The 20,319-nt window shown below is 50.8% G+C and overlaps 2 protein-coding genes across 2 annotated transcripts in view; one reads left to right on the forward strand and one right to left on the reverse strand.

Annotated features, from left to right (window-relative positions):
* timeout (circadian regulator timeout) overlaps positions 1-20,319 on the reverse strand; it is a 318,914-nt gene that overhangs the window by 25,396 nt on the left and 273,199 nt on the right. The window contains exons 21-22 of the mRNA XM_037423870.2: positions 19,414-19,487; positions 19,115-19,324 (exon numbers count right to left, since the gene is read on the reverse strand). Coding sequence (XP_037279767.2) covers positions 19,115-19,324; positions 19,414-19,487 — 284 coding nt within the window. The remainder of the gene's footprint in view (positions 1-19,114; positions 19,325-19,413; positions 19,488-20,319) is intronic.
* Positions 1-20,319, forward strand: part of LOC119172098 (uncharacterized) — a 252,954-nt gene that overhangs the window by 19,799 nt on the left and 212,836 nt on the right. The gene's annotated exons all lie outside the window — the stretch shown is intronic.

Genomic DNA, 20,319 nt, shown 5'->3' on the forward strand with positions numbered 1-20,319 from the left:
ACACGCATTCGCGACGACGGTGACAACACCGCCCGAGGACGGAATTCGCGCGTCGCTTCAAATAGGTTACTCCGCAATAGCGAGCGACGCGGCATCGTTCAAGTACAGCCTCTGTGACACCGTACACATAAGAGAGCGTGAAACGACGAGTTCGGTCGGTAGAAAGTGGGTTACCAACTAGAGTGAATTCGCGCGCTGACTGACAGAACCTTCACTGTGTGTTTGTTCGTGAAGAGCTCTAATCACTCGGTTCGCACGGTGCAAGAAAGTGTTGTCAAACTTAAGCAAAGCTGATGAGCTTCAAGAATGAGCGGACGGAAGCAGCACACATGCACTCTGTCGCTGCTGTACGTAGCACGGCAAGCATGTACTATCGCAAGGTTAGTCCAAGTCGCCTACACGTTTGCTGTTCACTCAGGAATGAAGTTTATCGGGGTACTTGCTTAAATTGAAGCACTTGCCAATATAAGGCTACAACCTTCATAAGGCTATAGGTTTTATCAGCATTGCTTTTTTTTTTTAAAATAGACTCGCCTGATGCAATAAAAGCGCAAGTTTTAGAAAATATGGGTGATCCTGAGCTGACGTCTAGCTTAAGGTACCGTAGCAATATCGGCAGTGAAAGTAGGCTATGAACGTTGGTGAAAAATCTTGAGGTTAGGTTTCGTTTGGTATAAGTTTGACTTGGTGTTAAAAACGACTAGGCAGGCAGTGTTAAACTTTCACCTCGTCACGTGGTCCACGATGCCGCCGTGGAAAGGGAGTGAGACGCTTTAAATACAAGTTGGAGAAGTACCAAGAGCGCTTCAAAGTCTCCGCAGTTGGCTCCGGAAAAGCCGGGGTTAATCTCGGAGGCCACGTGCACCTGGCTCGCGAGGCGGTAAAGGGACCTCCGATGACGCCCAGCATTCGGAAGCTTAATTCTACGTGCTTTTATACTTCGAAACAGTTGGAGAAGTCAATACGACTGATGGACCGGTGTTGCCTGCTGGAACGTGCCAATCACTGCTAATGGGCAATGACCGACAGGAGACCCCAATTGGACACAAAAACCACCAGCCTGCTTTTAGTTCACGCGCACGGTGCGAATTTTTATTGCTCAACAACGCACAAGAGACATCTGCCACAGACGAACGATTGTGCAGCGCGAGCAGCCGGTGTTTAGGGGTGAAGCTCCTTAAAGCGGCACCCGTTCGTCCCTCGTAGCCGTAGTGTGTAAAAAGTGTTACATTTTGACCTGCAAGGTGGTGCCGGTGGGAGATTTCTACTGTGCTTTGTTGAACAATAAAAAAGTTCGCGGCGTGCGCGTTAACTAAAAGCCGAATGCTCCTGTCTCCCATTCCCCATCAGCAGCCATTGGCATGTACAGTCGGCCACAAAAGTTTAAAGACCACGCGAGCGCATGGCGCGAAAGCCTCTTCGCGACGCCTTCCGCTACGTCAGCGGCGGTCGACAGCACCGCAGCGCCTTGAAAGCGTTCCGCCTCTAATCGATGGCCTGTCTCTTTTCTGACTGGGTACAAATAATTTTCACCTTTCGCTTTTTAAGTGTGAATACACTTTATAAGCGACCCCAAACCATCCACCGCCGTCGGCGGCGTCCGCAGTCTTCTCTCTATCTTTAAAAGAAAGAGGACTTGGCGGGCCGCAGCGCGACGCTCTACCGAATAAGCCACGGACGCGACGCTGATATCGGTGTCAGTAACGCACCTTATACCCCCTCCCCCTTCGCTCGCTTCTCCGCTCTCCTCGCTCGCTGCAGCTGCGCGCGCACCCCTCTCTCTCGCGCGCCCGCCTTCTCTCTCAGTCTCCCGTCGAGAGCGGGTCGTGAGGGGGAGTAAAGTTAAAATCCGTTGGCATTCGCCAGTGAGTTAACGTAAACTCCCCCGTGTGATCAAATTGCGATTCCCAGGAACCATTACACCATAAATGCACCATAGTGTGATTAATAAATATAATAGTGCGAATTAATAAATGCCCCTCATAGCATCACCCCGTGTATTCGCACTTAACCATGTTCACCCTCGGGGAAATGCTTGGGAGTTTTTAACCCGACGCCCTTTTGGCATCTGCGTCTACGAGCTTGTGCCTGGCCAGCAGTCTATGGAGAATAACTGTTATCAGTCGCAATCTTTCTCACGAAGTGACACCTAGCCAACAGAACGCCGTTTGAGGCCCGCCGTGGTAGTTTCGATCCTCCTATAAAAACAGCAATATGATGGTCACACTACAGTATGCACTTCGCTAGAAAACCGCGAACTAACAAAGCGCTACGCGGCAGTACCAAATTGAAAGGCCACTGAATAAGAAGACGACCTGTTTCCGGCCTAGAACTGCAGTCGACGGTAGATGGCGCACCACTAGGTGGCGCGGACAGGCAGTTTGGCACGCGCTCGCATGGTTCACAAACTTTTGTGGCCGACTGTACATTGAGCATCATCTGACAAGAAACGGTTGCTACGTTACACTCGCTGGGTGTAACCTCCTTAGTTTTAGAAAGGTTTAGCGAGCGTTGAGCCGCAGTGCCATGAATACAATGAACTAGTATATACCATGAACTCGAGTGGTTAAAGGTGGGAAGTAGAAACGAAGCGCAAGCCGTAAGAAAGTAAAAGCCGAATTCTTCTGTCTCTCATTTCCCATTAGCAGCCATTGGCATGTACATTGAGCACTATCTGACTGAAAAAGTTTGCTACGTCATACTCGCTGGGCGTAACCTCCTTGGTTTTCGAAAGGTTTAGCGAGCGTTGGGCCACAGTGCCATGAATACAGTGAACTAGCATATACCATGAACTCGAGGTGGTAAAAGGTGGGAAGTAGACCCAGCCGAAGCGCAAGCAGTAAGAAAGCGTGCGTGTGCCACCTCTCGTTCAGTCCTTGGAATGTCCGCTGGATGACGGTGCTTCTATATGGGGAACATATGATGAAAAGATGCGAGATGGTGGTACTTAAAGTGTTGAATAGGTGGACGAACGCACACACAAACAGATGCATGGATGGACGCATGAACGGACGCAGGGGCGGATGCATGGACGAACGCACGGACGGACGCACGAACAGACGCACGCACGGACGGTCACACAGACGGACGCATGAACTAACGGAAGCAAGAACGAATGGACGGACGAATGCTTCGCCCCACTCTCTATCATTCCCTCCGTGGATATGCTGCCAATTTTTTTTTTTTTTCAATCAGGAAACTCGATCGCAGACGCTGCTTGCGTCGACATTGCGAGGCAAGAGTGGGGGGAGCGTACGAGAGGAGAGATAGAGAGAGGGGGGAAGAGCACGCATGTGCAATGGGGGTGTAAACACCGCAGGGGGATGCCTAGAGGAGAAAGAGGGGGATGCCTAGAGGAGAAAGAGGGAGAAAGAGACCCTCCGATACCACCGTTCCCGTTAATAAATGTTAGGAACAATGTCAGCACACCTAAAGGCACCGTGGAGTAAGCTTGAAACCAATGATATGCGAGAAATAACGACATTTCAACAAAAAAAACTAAATAGAAAAAAGTTTTGTCTCATATTAGTCAATAACCATTGCACAAAAGGTCACACGGTCCCCATAGATTTGCTTGAGACGAGACAAACACGACGGCGACATTTTTCTACTGCGTCTAAATTATTCATTCCAATCATAAACAAAAGGAAAACGTGCCTACTTGTTCTCAGAGTAATTATAATCGAAAAATCACCCCTACGCCTACTTTCATACGCTCCAAACAATCGGGACAACAGCCATCCCTATGTGGTAGGAAATCTTGCGAACATCTTGTTGCGCACGCACATTGCAATGGAGATACAACTGGTCACCCCAACTGACAAGTACGTGAAACAGGCTCTCAAACTGTCAACACTATGTTCACCTCGACATCAACGTCTCCGTAAGCACAGCCAAGGAGACCTTCGTTCGGACATCACTGCATAGGGCAAATAAGGGGCATTGTGATAACATACTACGGGGACACACACAGCACGCCTAGAGATGGGCGGAACAGATAAGTGCAGCTGATACCGAGAAAGAAAGAAACATGACAATACGCAACAGACATGGAACATTGATGAAGTTGTGCCGCCACCAACCGCATACGCGTAGATAAACTCACCAATACAATGACGACAGCACACAGATAAGCTAAGCATACACTTGAACGAGCAAAGACGAGAAAGCAAGGGAATGCAGCTCTGAAATAGCAAAGCGAGCAGAGCTATCACGCGCGTAATCCATCAATTGCGCAAGCAAGCGTTTCTCATCAAGCAGCCCGTTCCACGTTCCGCCCCCCACAAATCCCGAGCGGTAGCCGAAGAGAAAGCCCATAGATGCACACGGAGCGACCGAGGCATAACGGGGCTACGGAAAAAGGATAGATAGATAAAAGAAGACGTCGCGCCACCATCCATGGCGGAACCGCAAACCGACGCTGCAACCACGTTCTCGTGCGCATTCACCGCGGCCTAATCCGTCAGCTGCCCGCTAGGCCACGAAGCGGACCGATCGCCATCGTTTCTCTTGGTTGGAAGAAACGAAAGAGAGCTCCCGACGTGCGACTAGCTAAATCCTTGGAAAACACCACGGCTCTCGTGCGTTGCACGCGCACGGAAAGACAGGCGCGCTCGTCTCCATAGTGTTCGAGGAGCGACGAGAAACTCGAGTGTTCCGGCCCTGGCGCAGCGCTTTGACCCGTATAGGGAACCCAAGTTAACGTTCCGGCGCGACGGTCGCGCGGCCGAGCTATGCGCTACTGGGGATAGCCGCTGTCGCCGAAGTCGGTCTGCCCCCGGATTTCGCAGCGGCGGTGGCAAGGACACGTGCGCGCACGCACTTCTCATCTGGCAACTGCAAGTAAGCAATAGTGACATTGCGACGCACCACAGTTGCAGTTCGACAGCTCTGCGCGCACGTGTAAGCGGGGGCAGCAGTGTCGCGGCGAAAGAAGCGCCGTGGATATTCCCAGTTACGATAAAAGCGCCACTGAACGTTGTTTTGGAAGCCTACAGACAGCCCGTGATAAACGGTGCTGCTTTCGTATCTCGCCGAAGCTGTATGTGCCTGTACATCACATACGGGATGGCCATAACTATGGACGTGACGAAAACTCTTCAGGGGCAGCGCCAGAATATTTGCACTGGGGCGGCACTCACGAAGAGCCCCGAAACTGTGCAACCGTCGCGAGCGAAAAGAGATTGAGTTTCAGAAGAAGGCTCCTGGCTTTTGAGTAGAGGATTTGAATGAAGCCACAGTGAAGAGTATGACAAAATTCACTGTGACATTTTTACCGGGAACCGACCTCTATCAACGAAGTAAACTGTGGAATTGAGCAAGTTGTATTCCGTTATTAAACTGCTCGGCGCAAATAAATGAATAATAAACTACCGGCCCCAGGTGTAAACGTCAAAGTGATTGTTATTGAGCTCTTCACTGTGACTTTTCATTCATATATATAACGATGATAGGCAAAACACAGTGATTATAAACTTTATTATATTGATACGTGTATGGAACTGTCGCCCCGACTCAGCTGAATTGGCACCCAAATGAAGAAGACGACAACGTGGTTGTAGTGGGTTGGACTCTCGAGCTTCTCCCGTTGGCCTGCTTGACTGTGCGCTCTCTAAGCCTTTAGCAAGACCAGCTCTCGGTAAATAAATCTTCCCCGTAACATCTTTTAGTGGAGGTGCTGGGTCTTCACAAAACCCGGCTCTGGAACTCCGCAGTGGACGCCAGCTTTGTCCAGCCGCGATGTCTGAAACTGGCACTCAGGCCTCGCCATCCGCGCCGGCTCCATCACCTGTTATTCCCCCCCCCCCCCCCCATCTTCTCGACCCTGGCACGTTTTCCGGTACGGACAGCACGGACGTCGAAGAATGGCTCGCATTATTCGAGCGCGCCAGCAAGCACTACAGGTGGGACGAAACACTTATGCTGGCAAATATTATATTCTACCTACGGGGTACGGCACGCGCCTGAAATGAGACGCATGAAGAAGAATTAACCAGCTGGGACACATGCAAGCAAAAGCTTCGCGATTTGTTCGGTCGGTCAGTTGCTCGTCAGATGGCAGCCAGGCAGGAACTCGCGTCGCGTGTTCAATCATCCACGGAGTCGTACGTCACGTACATCCAAGACACTGGCACTGTGCCGGAAGACTGACAAAAACATGTCCGAGGCGGACAAGATCAGCAACGTGTTGAAAGGCATTGCTGATGATGCTTTCAACATACTGATGTGCAAGAACTGCACCACTGTCGACTCCATCATATCTGAATGCCGGCGATTTGAGCAAGCTAAAAGCAGGCGAATCACCCACCACATTGCGAGACTACCAAACACTGCTGCGACTTCGTCTTGCGAGGATTCTGCAGCGCCCCGTTCACTTGCGCCTCCTGCCAATATCGCAAGGATTGTTCGCCAGGAGCTGGAAGCCATGGCACCCGCTTCCTATCAGCCCCCTGCGCAAGACAACTGGGCAACAGTCTCGCTCATTCAAGCCGTCGTACGTCAGGAGTTTGCTAACCTGGGCGTCTAGGTTCCCCAGCCCGCCAGACTTATGCCGCAGCCTATGAGCACTCCCGTCCACAACGCTGACCACCACTCTGCTCCACTTGTCGCTGCGGCAGCTTCGACTCCTCGGTTTCCACCACGCTACCGAAATCCATCTGATTGGCGCACGCACGATGATCGACCCATCTGCTTTTCTTGCTCTCGAGTTGGGCACATCTCCCGCCATTGCCGCAACAGGTGGTATTTCCGGCCAAGCTTTCGTAATGTAGATCGCCGTCAGGACCGCGGACACTATTCGCAACCCGGTTTTCCGGATGACCATATTCTGGACCCTTCAGCTCGCCGTTCATTTCCACGCTCCGAACCGTCCTACGCTGACGTCGTCGCCCAAAGAAACTGGTCTAGCCGCTCGCCATCACCTCCGGATCGGCCGTCACGCTCCCCTCAACGCCGCCGCTCTCCGTCACCGGCTTATTGTGCCCATTCCCCGGGAAACTGACGAGTGCAGCTCCTGGAGGTGGCGCTGCGTTGACGACTCAGAACGAAAACCCTCAACCGGCTACAAATTCAACACGCAATTTACTTCGGGTGTTCGTTGATGGCCACGCAGTTACTGCTCTAATTGACACTGGTGCCCAAGTATCTGTTATGAGTTCTACACTTCAATCTCGCCTAAAAAAGGTTCTCACACCAGCTGTGTTCTCTACTGTTCGAGTTGCCAACGGAAGTCGAACATCGGTGCTTGGTATGTGCACTGCCCGCGTTACTGTTGCTGGCCACCACACTTCCGTTCTCTTCGCAGTCCTCGATGCTTGCCCACACGACGTCATCCTTGGAATTGACTTCTTAACCGCCCACTCCGCCCTCATCGATTGTTCTACCGGTATCTTACGGCTCGAATTGCCTTTGTGCTCCGATTTCACTCCTCCAAGTCGCACTCGGCTACGATCCGTGGAGTCTCTACGGCTACCGCCCCAGGCTGCTATGTACATTCCTCTGTCGCCCTTCCCGTCCGTTCCTGATGGAGACTATCTGGTAGCTCCTTTCATTGATTTGACCATTACGCACCACATCGCACTACCACATACTATAGTTGTTGCTGACAACACGGTGCTACTTCCAGTTCCGAACTTCTCTACGTCGACCCAAGTGCTTCCCCAAGGCATCACTTTAGCCGATCTTTCCACCCTTGATGAATGTTCGATTTGTTCTTTTACACCTGACACTAAGACCATGATGAAACCTGTCATCACGTCGCAAAATAAGGCGTTCCTCGACAAAATGATATCCAGCGACCTCTTACCTTCCCAAGTTGCGGCGCTCCGGGGTGTTCTATTTTCTCACCTGGATATCTTTGACGTCGACGACAGACCCCTAGGCCGCGCAACTGCTGTAATCCACCGCATCGAAACCGGCGACGCCAGTCCACTCCACAAACGCCCTTATCGCGTGTCACATGCTGAGCGCCAAGTAATATAGACGGAGGTCGAGAAAATGCTGAGTAAAGACGTCATTGAGCCTTCATCGAGTCCTTGGGTCTCCCCTGTGGTCTTAGTTAAAAAGAAGGACAACACCTGGCGTTTTTGCGTCGACTATCGCCACCTGAATCGGATCACCAAGAAGGACGTTTATCCTTTACCTCGAATCGATGATGCGCTCGACTGCCTCCACAGCGCCAACTATTTCTCGTCCCTTGACCTTCGATCCGGATACTGGCAAACTTCGGTCGACGACCGCGACCGCGAGAAGACAGCATTCATCACACCCGACGGCCTTTACCAATTCAAGGTCATGCCTTTTGGGTTGTGCAATGCCCCTGCTACTTTTGAACGTATGATGTACTCTCTTCTTCGCGGTTTCAAATGGTCGACCTGCCTCTGCTATCTGGATGATTTAATAGTTTTCTCGTCCTCCTTCGAAAGCCACCTGTCTCGTCTCTCGGCAATTCTTGATGTTTTTCGTTGCGCTGGTCTCCAACTGAATTCGTCGAAACGCTCATTTGGACATCGGCAGATTAAACTACTCGGCCACCTTGTTGACGCCACTGGTGTTCAACCAGACCCTGACAAAGTCCGTGCAGTCCAAGAATTCCTGGTTCCGCGTTCCACACAAGAAGTTCGCAGTTTTATTGGGCTCTGCTCATACTTCCGCCGCTTTGTCTTCAATTTCGCGGATATTGCTAGGCCCCTCACGGATCTCCTCAAAAATAATGTGGCCTTTTCTTGGGGAAGGGACCAAGAACATTCCTTCGCGTCGCTAATTACCGCCCTCACATCACCACTTGTGTTGGCTCATTTTGATCCAGCGGGTCGAACAGAGCTTCGCACCGATGCAAGCGGCCATGGCATTGGTGCTATACTCGCTAAGACACAGAATGACACCAACCATGTGATAGCCTACGCTAGCCGTCTTCTGTCGCAAGCGGAACAAAATTATTCCATCGGGAATGCTTAGCCCTCGTTTGGGCTATTGCGAAATTCCGTCCGTACTTATACGGACGTCCGTTCGCAGTCATCACGGACCATCATGCGCTTTGCTGGCTGTCGACGCTTAAGGACCCTACAGGAAGACTCGGCCGATGGGCACTTCGATTACAGGAGTACACGTTATCGGTTGTTTACAAAGCTGGAAAGCTGCACAGCGATGCTGACTGCTTATCCTGGCACCCTGTTGATCCACCTAGCTCCACTGATTTGGAATCCGATGCCTGCGTTTTAGCCATCACTGACTTTCTGAACGTGGCTTACGAACAGCGCCGAGATCCATCGCTGCTCACCATCATTGACCGCCTTCAATCGCGTTATGCTGACCCATCTCTTAGCAGATACGCGCTTCAAGACAACGTTTTGTACCGCCGCAACTTACACCCCGACGGCGCGGAACTTTTACTCGTCGTACCGCATCACCTGCGAAAGGATGTTCTGCGACAATTCCACGACGCTCCAACTTCTGGACATCTAGGAGTCTCCAGAACTTACGACCGCATTCGACGACGAGTATTCTGGAAGGGTCTGTACCACTCTGTTCGCCGTTACGTCACATCTTGTGACCTCTGCCAGCACCGAAAGAAGCCTACGACTGCCCCTGCCGGTCTACTTCAACCTATTGAAGTTCCACCCGAGCCATTATATCGAGTGGAGTTGGACTTGCTAGGCCCCTTTCCTACTTCTACAACTGGAAATAAATGGATTGCAGTGGCCACTGACTATGCCACTCGGTATGCAATCACTCGAGCGCTACCAACCAGCTGCGCAACCGACGTTGCCGACTTCCTGCTGTACGACATTATTCTTCAGCATGGCGCTCCGACTCACCTGCTCACAGACCGTGGTCGCTACTTTCTATCTCGAGTGGTTGATGATCTACTCCGATCTTGTGCTACCCGTCACAACTTCACCACATCTTACCACCCTCAGACTAACGGCCTTACGGAGCGACTAAACCGCACATTGACGGACATGCTTTCCATTACGTATCTACCAACCACACTGATTGGGACATAGCTCATCCGTTCGTAACCTTCGCCTATAACTTGTCGCGTCATGAAACAGCGGGCTACTCCCCTTTTTATCTACTCTTCGGACGTCATCCCTTACTGCCCTTCGACACACTGCTTTCATCAGACCACCCATGCTCCACCTCGTACGCTCAGGATGCAATCACCCGTGCCCTCACGGCACGTGCGGTAGCGCGAGCTCGGTTAACGTCGTCGCAGACAGCACAGAAGTCTCTTTATGACCGTCGACATAGAGATGCCGTCTTTTCTGCGGGTTCTCTTGTTCTCCTGTGGCTCCCATCTCGACGTGTTGGCCTCTGCGAGAAACTACTATCGCGATACGCCGGGCCCTACCGAGTCATTCGTCAGGTCACACCTGTGACCTACGAGATTGCCGCTACCACAAACTCATCAGCTGCTGCACCCAGAACGCAAGTAGTCCACGTTTCTCGTCTCAAGCCCTACAACGTCGACTCGCTGATTTAACAGGCACCGAGACGGTGCCTTACGGGCCGGGGTGATGATACGTGTATGAAACTGTCGCCCTGACACAGCTGAGTTGGCACCCAAATGAAGAAGACGACAACGTGGTTGTAGTGGGTTGGACTGTCGAGCTTCTCTCGTTGGCCTGCTTGACTGTGCGCTCTCTAAGCCGTTAGCAAGACCAGCTCTCGGTAAATAAATCTTCCCCGTAACAATATCTTACTAAACAAATAGAGAGCGATAAACGAAAGGTATAAAAACTGCATTTAGTTACTTTTGTCTCCCTTCGCGACCTCACGTATGTGCCTCTTGCCCTATATTCCCAGAGAATTCACGTTCCTACAGCTTCCAAGGGTCCCAAAGAGAGCCAACATTACGCCTAAGAACGAGTTCAGTAAAGCTCCTAATTGAGTTCGATCGCCTCGGGATTTGTTAAACAAAGTAAAAGAAGAGTTAGGCGAACACATCCCAGGTGAGGCCCTTCTAGCAGCCGATCGAGACCATCAAGCTATAGTGGCCATGCTGGGCTGATGTTAACTTCTGTCGGTTCTTTCTGTTGCTGTCGATTTTCTCCCTGGAGTGCGAGGCTTCTAAGGCGCAAGCTTTCGTTCGAAGGAAGCGCAATAAAAGAAGCGCGCGAAGAAGACAAACAGGGCACCGACTTCAGTGAAGCGCCTCTCCAACACCACGAGAGGCGGACGCTCTCAGCTGTAAATTAGAGAGTACGTCGAGTCGACGCCTGGTAAACAAGGAATAGTGTCAACACTGCACGATATAGCCTGTACCAAAAACTTTTGCTCACTATTCCAGCTTGAAGATAATCATGAGGATGGGGTAGGCACTGTGCACTATCCCGAAATTGCAGCAACTCAAGCAGGCTGATCACACGATGTAACACTGGCAATTCGGCAGAAGCTAACGAGAACAAGTTAAAAGAAACACTAAAGCGTTTGTATTGTCTGTGAGGATGCGTGCGTGCGTTTGTATGCGTGTACCATGAGAACTTCGCCGTTGCAGCGTCACGTTCAAAACTGGGGAACAAAGGATACCTTTCAAACAGAAAGTTTTCGCAAGTAACTACCACTCCTCATTCTCTACCAGCTCCATTTGCTGGCCCACTCAATCTGCTATTGCAACAGTCAAACGCGCATTCTTAAGCGTTGCGCTTCGCCGAGTTCAATGCCCCGTTCAATACAGATCTAAAAGCTCAGCATTAAGAAATAGAAACGAAAACGCGAATCAGTACGCGAGGAAGCAGTAAGCGACGCTACGAGTGCATATACCGTAAAAAAAAAAACGAAAAAAAAGCGGGCCGTAACGTTATTCATGCCAGCCACACAACGCGGCCGTTATTCAAACGTGCATGGATCGAGCCCCAGCCCTGAAAAGACTAAACAAAAGATAATAAAAATAACGAAAATGAAACACGGTCCCGCCGCAGCTATTGTCCGCTTCAAAGAGGACAGTCATTAGCAGGTCCCCATCTAGAGCAGTTTTATTCACGAACTCAGTCGCGAAGGCGGCGCGATATTAGAAGCGCTGATTAATAGCTTCCTATTCACATTTGATCGGGAAGTGGAATATCGCGCTGAAAAAAAAAAAGAGGAGGATTTCGCGAGAATATAGCCAGACCACTGGCATTCGATCCCTTGCTCTCTCTCTATCTCTCTTTTTTTATTTTTTTCCCCTTGTTTTTGCCGCACTACTGCAAAGCCGACGTTGGCAGCACTTTACAATTGCTTCGAGCTCGCTAACAGGAAACACCCGAGGAAAGACAAATCAAGTGTATCACTAAATCACCATTCTAAAACGCCAAGGACAACGCTCTTCAAGAGAAGATGTTTCGCCATTTCCAGACTTACGCAAAAAAAAAAAGAACAAATTAAGCCATCTCCCGCTAAAGGGAGATTGCGTAAAACGCGTCGTTGTAGAAGCGAAGCAGCGGGCGCTAACGCTTACAATGGCGGCGACGTTGACGCTCATCGCGACGTTGCGCCGGATAGAAACCTGGGGAGGCGCGAAGCACGCAGTGATGGATCAGTGTTTCCTAGTGGAACATCAAAATCGCTGCTTATGGCTGCAGTGAGACACAGAAGACTCCGACTGGACACAGAGACCTACAGTCCACTTTTAGTTAACGCGCCTATACGAGCTTTTATTGTTCAACGACGCAAAGGTTAAATCTCCGACCGGCACCACTTTGGAGGACAAAATCCAGCGCCTATGTATACGGAGTGACGAGTGAACGATTCTGCAGCGCGAGTAGTCAGTTTTTTCAATCAAGAAACTAGCTAGCAGAGACTGCTTCCACCAGCGTTGCGAAGCGAGAGAGGGAGCTTAGGAAAGAAGAAAAAAATGGCAGCATATCCACGGAGTGAATGATGGGAAGTGGGGCGAAGCATTCGTCCGTCCATTCGTTCTCGCTACCGTCCATTCCTGCGTACGTCGGTCGAACATCCCAGTGACGACAAGGTAGTCCTCGCCTTAGATCTCAAGGGAGCTTTCGATAACGTTACCCATGACATCATCCTTTCCAACCTATCACAAACAAACTGTGGGCATAATGCTTTTATGTACGTCCGCCAATTCCTCATAGAACGGCAGACATACCTGCGTATTCAAGACAAGGAGCATGGACCGTACCCCCTCGGTACGCGCGGAACACCACAGGGAGCAGTCCTCTCTCCTCTTCTGTTCAATCTTGCCATGGCTCACCTTCCCTCATTGCTAAACGATGTCCCAGGCGTGCAGCACGCTCTGTACGCCGACGACATCACGCTATGGGCAACTCAGGGTTCCCTTGGTAGCATCGAGACATGCCTGCAACATGCCGCGTCGATAGTTGACAGCTACGCCCGCGGCTGCGGTCTCGAATGCTCACCCACCAAATCGGAATACGTGCATCTTCGCCCCAAACCGAATGACACGACACAAATTGAACTCACCTTGTGTAACAGGGCTATTCCGGAACGCGACGAAATCAGAGTCCTGGGACTCTTCATACACAAACACCGCAAAATTGACACCACTCTGCGCAAACTACGCACTGTGGGGGATCAGGTGGGCCGCATGATCCGCCGGGTTTCGAACAAGCGAGGAGGCCTCAAGAGCCGTGCTGCTCTGCGCCTCGCCAACGCTTTCGTGACCAGCCGGATCCTCTATTCGACACCTTACCTGCGTCTGCGTAAATGCGACGAGAATACAGTAGACTGTATACTCCGCAAAATTTACAAACGTGCCCTAGACCTCCCCATCTCAACGTCGAACCAACGTCTCGCAGACCTGGGCATGACAAACACGTACGGGGAACTTAAAGAGGCTCATCTCAAAAACCAGTACCTGCGCCTTAGTAGGTCTCAGGATGGGAACAACCTCCTACACCGCCTCCACATTTCCAACACCCACAAGGTGGAAGAGCGTACCGCGGTCCCCGAGGATTGGCGTGGTGCACTGATCATTCCGCCTCTGCCCCAAAACATGACAAATGGGACTCACGATGGGCGGCGTACAGCGCGGGCTACAGCCCTACAGCAACGGTATGGCTCACGCCCGGGAGTCTTCTACACGGACGCATCCGGCCCCCACCACGGCGGGTGGTACACGGCCGCTGTGGTTCACCAAAACGTACCTATTCAAGGGCTCACCTTTCGAGCACCGGACATCACACACGCGGAGGAGGTCGCCATAGCCCTCGCCGCAGCGGACCCCGCATCTCGGATAATTATTACCGATTCGCGGAGGGCGTGCCAAAATCTCACACGGGGTTGCATCAATGATCGCGCCGCCGAAATCCTTAAGCGATGCTATTATCTAGATCGCCCAAATCCACGCACCGTCATCTGGACTCCTGCTCATACGGGGCTAGTTGGAAACGAGGCTGCAGATGCCTCGGCCCGCGCGCTTAATTACCGGGACCCGCCTCGCCCTCCATCGCCTGATGTTCCAGAACCCACTCCGGCTACCTCTTTCAGAGAAATCACCGCTATGTACAAATCGAACAGGCTCCGCATCCCACCCCCAGCATCGGGCCTGCCCAAGAAGGACGAGCGCTGGCTCCTCCGTCTCTATACCAATACAGTATTGTGCCCGGCGATACTCAAACATTTCAATCCGGCATTCTCTGGGGAATGCCCGCACTGTGACCATCCGTTCGCGGATCCTTTCCATATGGTGTGGGCATGCCCCTCAAATCCGGCGGTCCCGCCACTTCCTTCCCCTTCCCTCCCTACCCGAGAGAGCTGGGAGGCTGCCCTGCTCGGTTGCTCGACCCTAGAGGACCAGCGTGCCCTAGTGGCCCGAGCGCGTGCTGCAGCAGAAGCCACAGGGGTCCCGGACTAGGGACTCCTCCTAGATTTTGTAAGGGGCCGGCCCTTAAAGCCGTCCCCAACTCTCTCCTGTCAACTGAATAAAGTTTACTACCTACCTACCTGTGTAACCGTCCATGCGTCCATCCACCCGTCCGTGCGTGCGTCAGTTCGTGCGTCCGTCCCGCGTTCTTCCATGCATCCGCGCCTGCGTCCGTTCATGCGTCCATCCATGCATCTGTCTGTGTGCCCGTTCGTCCATCTATTCAGCACTCCAAGTACCACCATTTCGCATCTTTTCATCATATATTCTCCATATAGAAGCACCGACATCCAGCGGATATTTCAAGGACTAAACGGGAGGTGGCACATGCACACTTTCTTACGGCTTGCGCTTCGAATTTACTTCCCACCTTTAACCACCTCGAGTTAATGGTATATACTAGTTCACTGTATTCATGGCTATGCGGCCCAACGCTCGCTAAACCTTTCTAAAACCAAGGAGGTCACACCCAGCGAGTATAACGTAGCAACCCTTTCTTGTCAGATCGTGCTCAATGTACATGCCAATAGCTGCTAATGGTGATCGCAGCGTGCGCGTTACCTAAAGGCCGAATGCTTCTGTCTCTCATTTCCCCTTAGCAGCCATCAACATGTGCATTGAGCACTATCTTTTATTGTTCAACAACGCACAGAAGAAATCTCTCACCGGAACCACCTTGAAGGTCAAAATCATATGGACCGCTATTTCGGGTATGTGCCACTGGTGGTTACGTACTACGAGGGACGCACAAGCCACGCCATAAGGAGCTTCGCCCCTAAAAGGGGAGGGGACACACGTGGTGGTGGTGGTAGTGGTTAGAAGATGAGAAAAGGCACCTAATTTCTGCAACCCGGTCGGGAGCACGGCGCAGTGCCTAACGCACGTGCGCATGTGGATGTTAACATCGCTACGAGCGATGCCTAGAAGAGAGAGAGGGGGGCGTGCGCGAGCAGGTGGTAAGAGAGAAATGGAGAGAGTAACGCGCAACTCTTGAAGATAGGGAAGGAGGAGAGCTGCGCATGCGTAGTGTGAGTGCACACACACAGCCGAGGCCGCGGGACATAAGTCCGAGCAAGAGATGCTTGGCATCTAAAAATATGACGGTACTCGTTGCCTTTAAAGGGCCCCTAAACCTCCTCCGACGTTTTCCCGAACATTTAAAGTGAACTAGCGCATCGCGTGCAGAATGCCGTCGCGATCAAGGATGCCACACGCCCCAGCGCTACAGGTAGCGGGCGTGCCACAATTTCAAAAAAAAAAAAACAACAATAGCTTCTCTTTTCCGGTCCCCGCCACTCCTGCCACTGACATGTGTGACATCACCAGTGAAACTCGATGACGTTACCACTTTCGATGCTTGCGATTGGCCGAACGACAACCAACCACTTCCAGTCACTCTGCAAACAGCTGTTCGCGCGCACCTTGCTATTCTTGGTCGTGTTGCCGCTTGCGAATCGACGTATGCGGCTCGTAACGCAACCGCCACGTCGCTAGCGCAGGGGCACGGGCCGACAGGACAGCAACAGCGATTAGTCCACGATCACTGCACCCAGATGACACACACGACACAGTTGACGGCGAGCTGGTGCGTCGGAGTGGCGGATGGCGGCAACCGGAAGTAGACGCTGTTTCGAACAGCGCGTCAGCGGTGACGTATGCCACGCGAGAGGAGGAGGGACACTTAGCTGACTCAGCGAGGAGGGGCCAAGCAGTTTTGGGAAAGGGTAGCGTAGTAAAGAGAGAAAGAAGCGATCGTCGCGTTTCGATCCTTTAACGCGTGTAACTACGCTATTACGGCGCCGTTTCGAAAAATTCTCACGACCACGTGTTCGTTGTAAACTCGAGCACAACTTCCTCACCTCAACTAAATTTCGACCACTGGGTGGTTTAGGGGCCCTTTGAGAACCCGCATAGACTTGCACTGACATCAGAGACTGAAAAACGTCTGCGATGCAATTTTTTTAGATACAGTTTAGTAACAGTATATTCAAGAGAAGCCAAGAAGAGTTCGCACGGCAATTTTAGAACACATTCATGTTAGTGAAGTGACAGCAATATCGATTATAAAAAAGAGCAGCTAATGAGGATTTAACGCCGGCTTAACGTCTGGTGATTATCGTTTAGGCACGTCGTTACGAGCGCTCTTAAACCGAGCCTGTTAACTAGGCACGCGAAGCATTTGTGCAGAATAGAAAAGTTAGTGTTGCGAGAACCCTGGAAGCAATAATGCTATAAGTATACGCATTCTTAACTAGAGCAACCATAAAAACTTTTGGCTACAGGCTGGCTAATGCTTCACTGCGGCTTGGCTAATCTCCTTTCTGAAATGGTAAGAGCAAACTAAAGTTAAGAGCGTGGCACAGCACCCACGTTAAGATAGGCAAATCGCTCGTTACCCAGGTTCGTTAGTGGATGAAGTTCTGGCACAGAGCGCTTACGTAAAGCAAATGCGCTTGACACCAAAGGCCATAAAAATGTCTGGGGTAAGACATGCCAGAACAACGATATGATTACGATGCAAGCCGTCGCGGTGAGATCCGGTAAATTCGCAGGACCTTACCCAGCCAGAACTACTGTTTTCTGCGGCATGTTTGCGTTAATGGCGTTTTGGCTAACAAGATAATCGCTATTCTTTTTTGTAAAGACCTACATAGTTGTGCCAAACATGAAACCAAACAACCGATACCCTAAAATGCGATTCTCTGTAAAATTTTAGCAAGAACCGATCAGTGCTGCGCGCAAACTTCAGAATCAAAAGCGAAATACGGGAGTCTTTGCACTACTGCACACGACCGAAACGCAGACATTCATTGCTACTGGTATTTTTATTGCACTGGTGAAAATATTTTTCGCGAGGCCTTACGCGTGTTCCTTCGTGGCAGCCGTCCCGAGCGGACGGATGCGGCCTTCACCGTTTGGTCTGTAGATGACCGTATGCGTACACACTCGGCACACGTTAGTTCAAATCTTACCACTTTTATTTTTATTAATTATTATTTCTAGATTCGAATTCCTTCTTTTTTTGCTTATTGAAATGACGCCGAGCCACATGATCCCTACACAAGGTCCCTCTATAGCAAGAATCAGGAGCAGACACGTTGGTCGTTACTCAAGCAATGCTAGGCTCCGCACGTACTTCACCGTTGATGCTCTTCTATTTCTTTATTACCCTACTATTTTTCCTGAAAAGCTCGGCCATGCTAATGATTATTCCCGAAGTTTTACGTCCCTAAACAAACGAAAAGATTGCGAGGCACGCCCAAGTGGAGAGCTCCAGAGATTTCGGCAATCTGTTATGCATTATAGCGCGCCCTCAGTCCTGACGTCACACAATACACGGATATACAACATTTCGCCTCCATCTAAATGCGAACGGGCCGCGACCGGAATTGAACCCGCTACCTCCCAAGGCTAGCAGCTGAGCACCGCGGCAGTCAGCAGCCAAGCACCACTGTACCACCCCGGCCGACACTGAGCCATGAGCATTGGCGGAAAGCGGCACCTTGATTTTTCTAGCAATAAGCACTCTACCTCCCGCTTCAAACAACAGTAGACATGGCAGATTATCCTCATCACATTCAATCCGCCCCTTTCCCTTGGTCTAGTATTCGGTAGAGTGTCCCGAAAAAGGCGTAATGCGCGCTCTAAAAAAACTACCATCGTTCCTGATGCATCCTTCTCAGTCGACCCGAAGACGTAAGCCATACTTATCTCTTCAGTCAATGTACTGACTCTCCGTGGACCTCCTCAGAAAGCATTCTGCATCTTGCATTGGTTTTATACACTTCCTCCGAGATCAGTGGCATTACGGGCTTCCTGCACGTCACCTGGTTTCGCACTGACTATGTGATAGGCCCACATTTCACGAAACAATGACGTCACGAAGACTTGATTAGATTCTTTTGTTATTTTTTCCCGCATCACTCTTCTTGATGCCGATAACGGTCACTCACCGCGTTTTATGAAGCATTTAAAGATTTCGCCCTCACGCACGTGTATCATTTGCCCTTGAGGAAGAAGATTGATAACGATGATACGTGGTGTTTAACGTTCCAAAGACACCATATGATCATGACAGACGCCGTAGTGGAGAGCTCCGGGAATTCCGACCACCTGGGGTTCTTTGATGAGCACCCAAATCCGAGGACACGGGCCTACAGCCTTTACGCCTCTATCAGAAATGCACCCGCTGCAACCAGGATTCGATCCCGCGACCTGCGGGTGAGCAGCCAAGTACCTTAGCCACTAGACCACTGCGGCGGGGCTTGAGGAAGAAGGGGTACTTACCGTAGATGCGCTCGTCGTTGTCATCGTCGGAGGAAGAGCCGGAGTCGTCCGATCCTCGCTGCTGCCGGCCTCCTCCGCGGCCGCCAGTGCGCGCCCGCTTCTTGCGCAGCTCCACGCGGTTGCAAACGAGGCCTATCTCGAGGAGCTTGTCCACGACGCGGTGTCGAGGTCGCTTGACGCTCAGGTGCTCCATGATCTGGCCCATGATGTCTGCAGGGACAAAGAAGAAGCGGCGTGTACCGATATAGAGCTGCAGCATAGGGCCTACGCGATCGCGGTTAGAATGCAAAAAGGCTCACCTGTCGACTCCCGGTACTTCTCGAAGAGCTCTCGAAGTTCTACAACATCTTCACCATTCCAAGGAGCGTTTGCCCTTAAACAAAAAAAAAGTAAAATTGTGACCAATATCCCTGAGCGCAACTGTCATGAAAAAAAATTGCAGCGCGCATCATGATTAACTAACATTGAGCAACAGTTAGCAAACGATACTCCGAGTCTGTAAACTTTAGCGAGTCCTTTTTTTTTTCTTAAAAAGCATGCTACGTTAGATCTGGCTCTTATGCTTTCTCGCACCAATATTGGCCCAGAATATGGAGCTTTGTTTTGTAAAAGATGAAAAAAAAATGCTCTGCAAGCACCAGCTTACCTACCATACCACTTTCTCTCTCACACACACAAACATACGCGAACACACACACGCACGCACACACATGCACACACACGCACACATGCAAAAACACATACAGACTCACACAAACACCAGCTATGAGGGGTTATGTTGCTCTGTACAGTAATGCATATTAGAGCCAGATCAAAGTCAACAAAAAGAGAATGCACACAAAAAGAGAGACAAAGGTTTACGGAAAATGCTATAACATTATGGCATTATCACCGAATCAGCAAGTCAAGCTTACTAAAAGGCATCAGCTCGAGTGCATCTAGAATACTCAAATACGCATACAAATGTTCGCGTGAGATAATCGCCGGTCTAATGATTCATCCGAAATAAGTTACCTATGAGAAGCCAACGCGAAATTCTATCAATAGTGTAAGTGAAATTTCAATTATGGGCTTCAGAACACTTTTCCCAAAAAAATCAAATAAACTTAGCAAAAAATGCAATAAACAAAACTCGGCGGTCACTGCAAGTCGACGCACTGACCGGAGATAATCATTGCAAAGAAGTATCGGAAGGTACGGCTCAC

Source organism: Rhipicephalus microplus, chromosome 4, assembly GCF_043290135.1.
Source record: "Rhipicephalus microplus isolate Deutch F79 chromosome 4, USDA_Rmic, whole genome shotgun sequence".
NCBI classification, from domain to species: domain Eukaryota; kingdom Metazoa; phylum Arthropoda; class Arachnida; order Ixodida; family Ixodidae; genus Rhipicephalus; species Rhipicephalus microplus.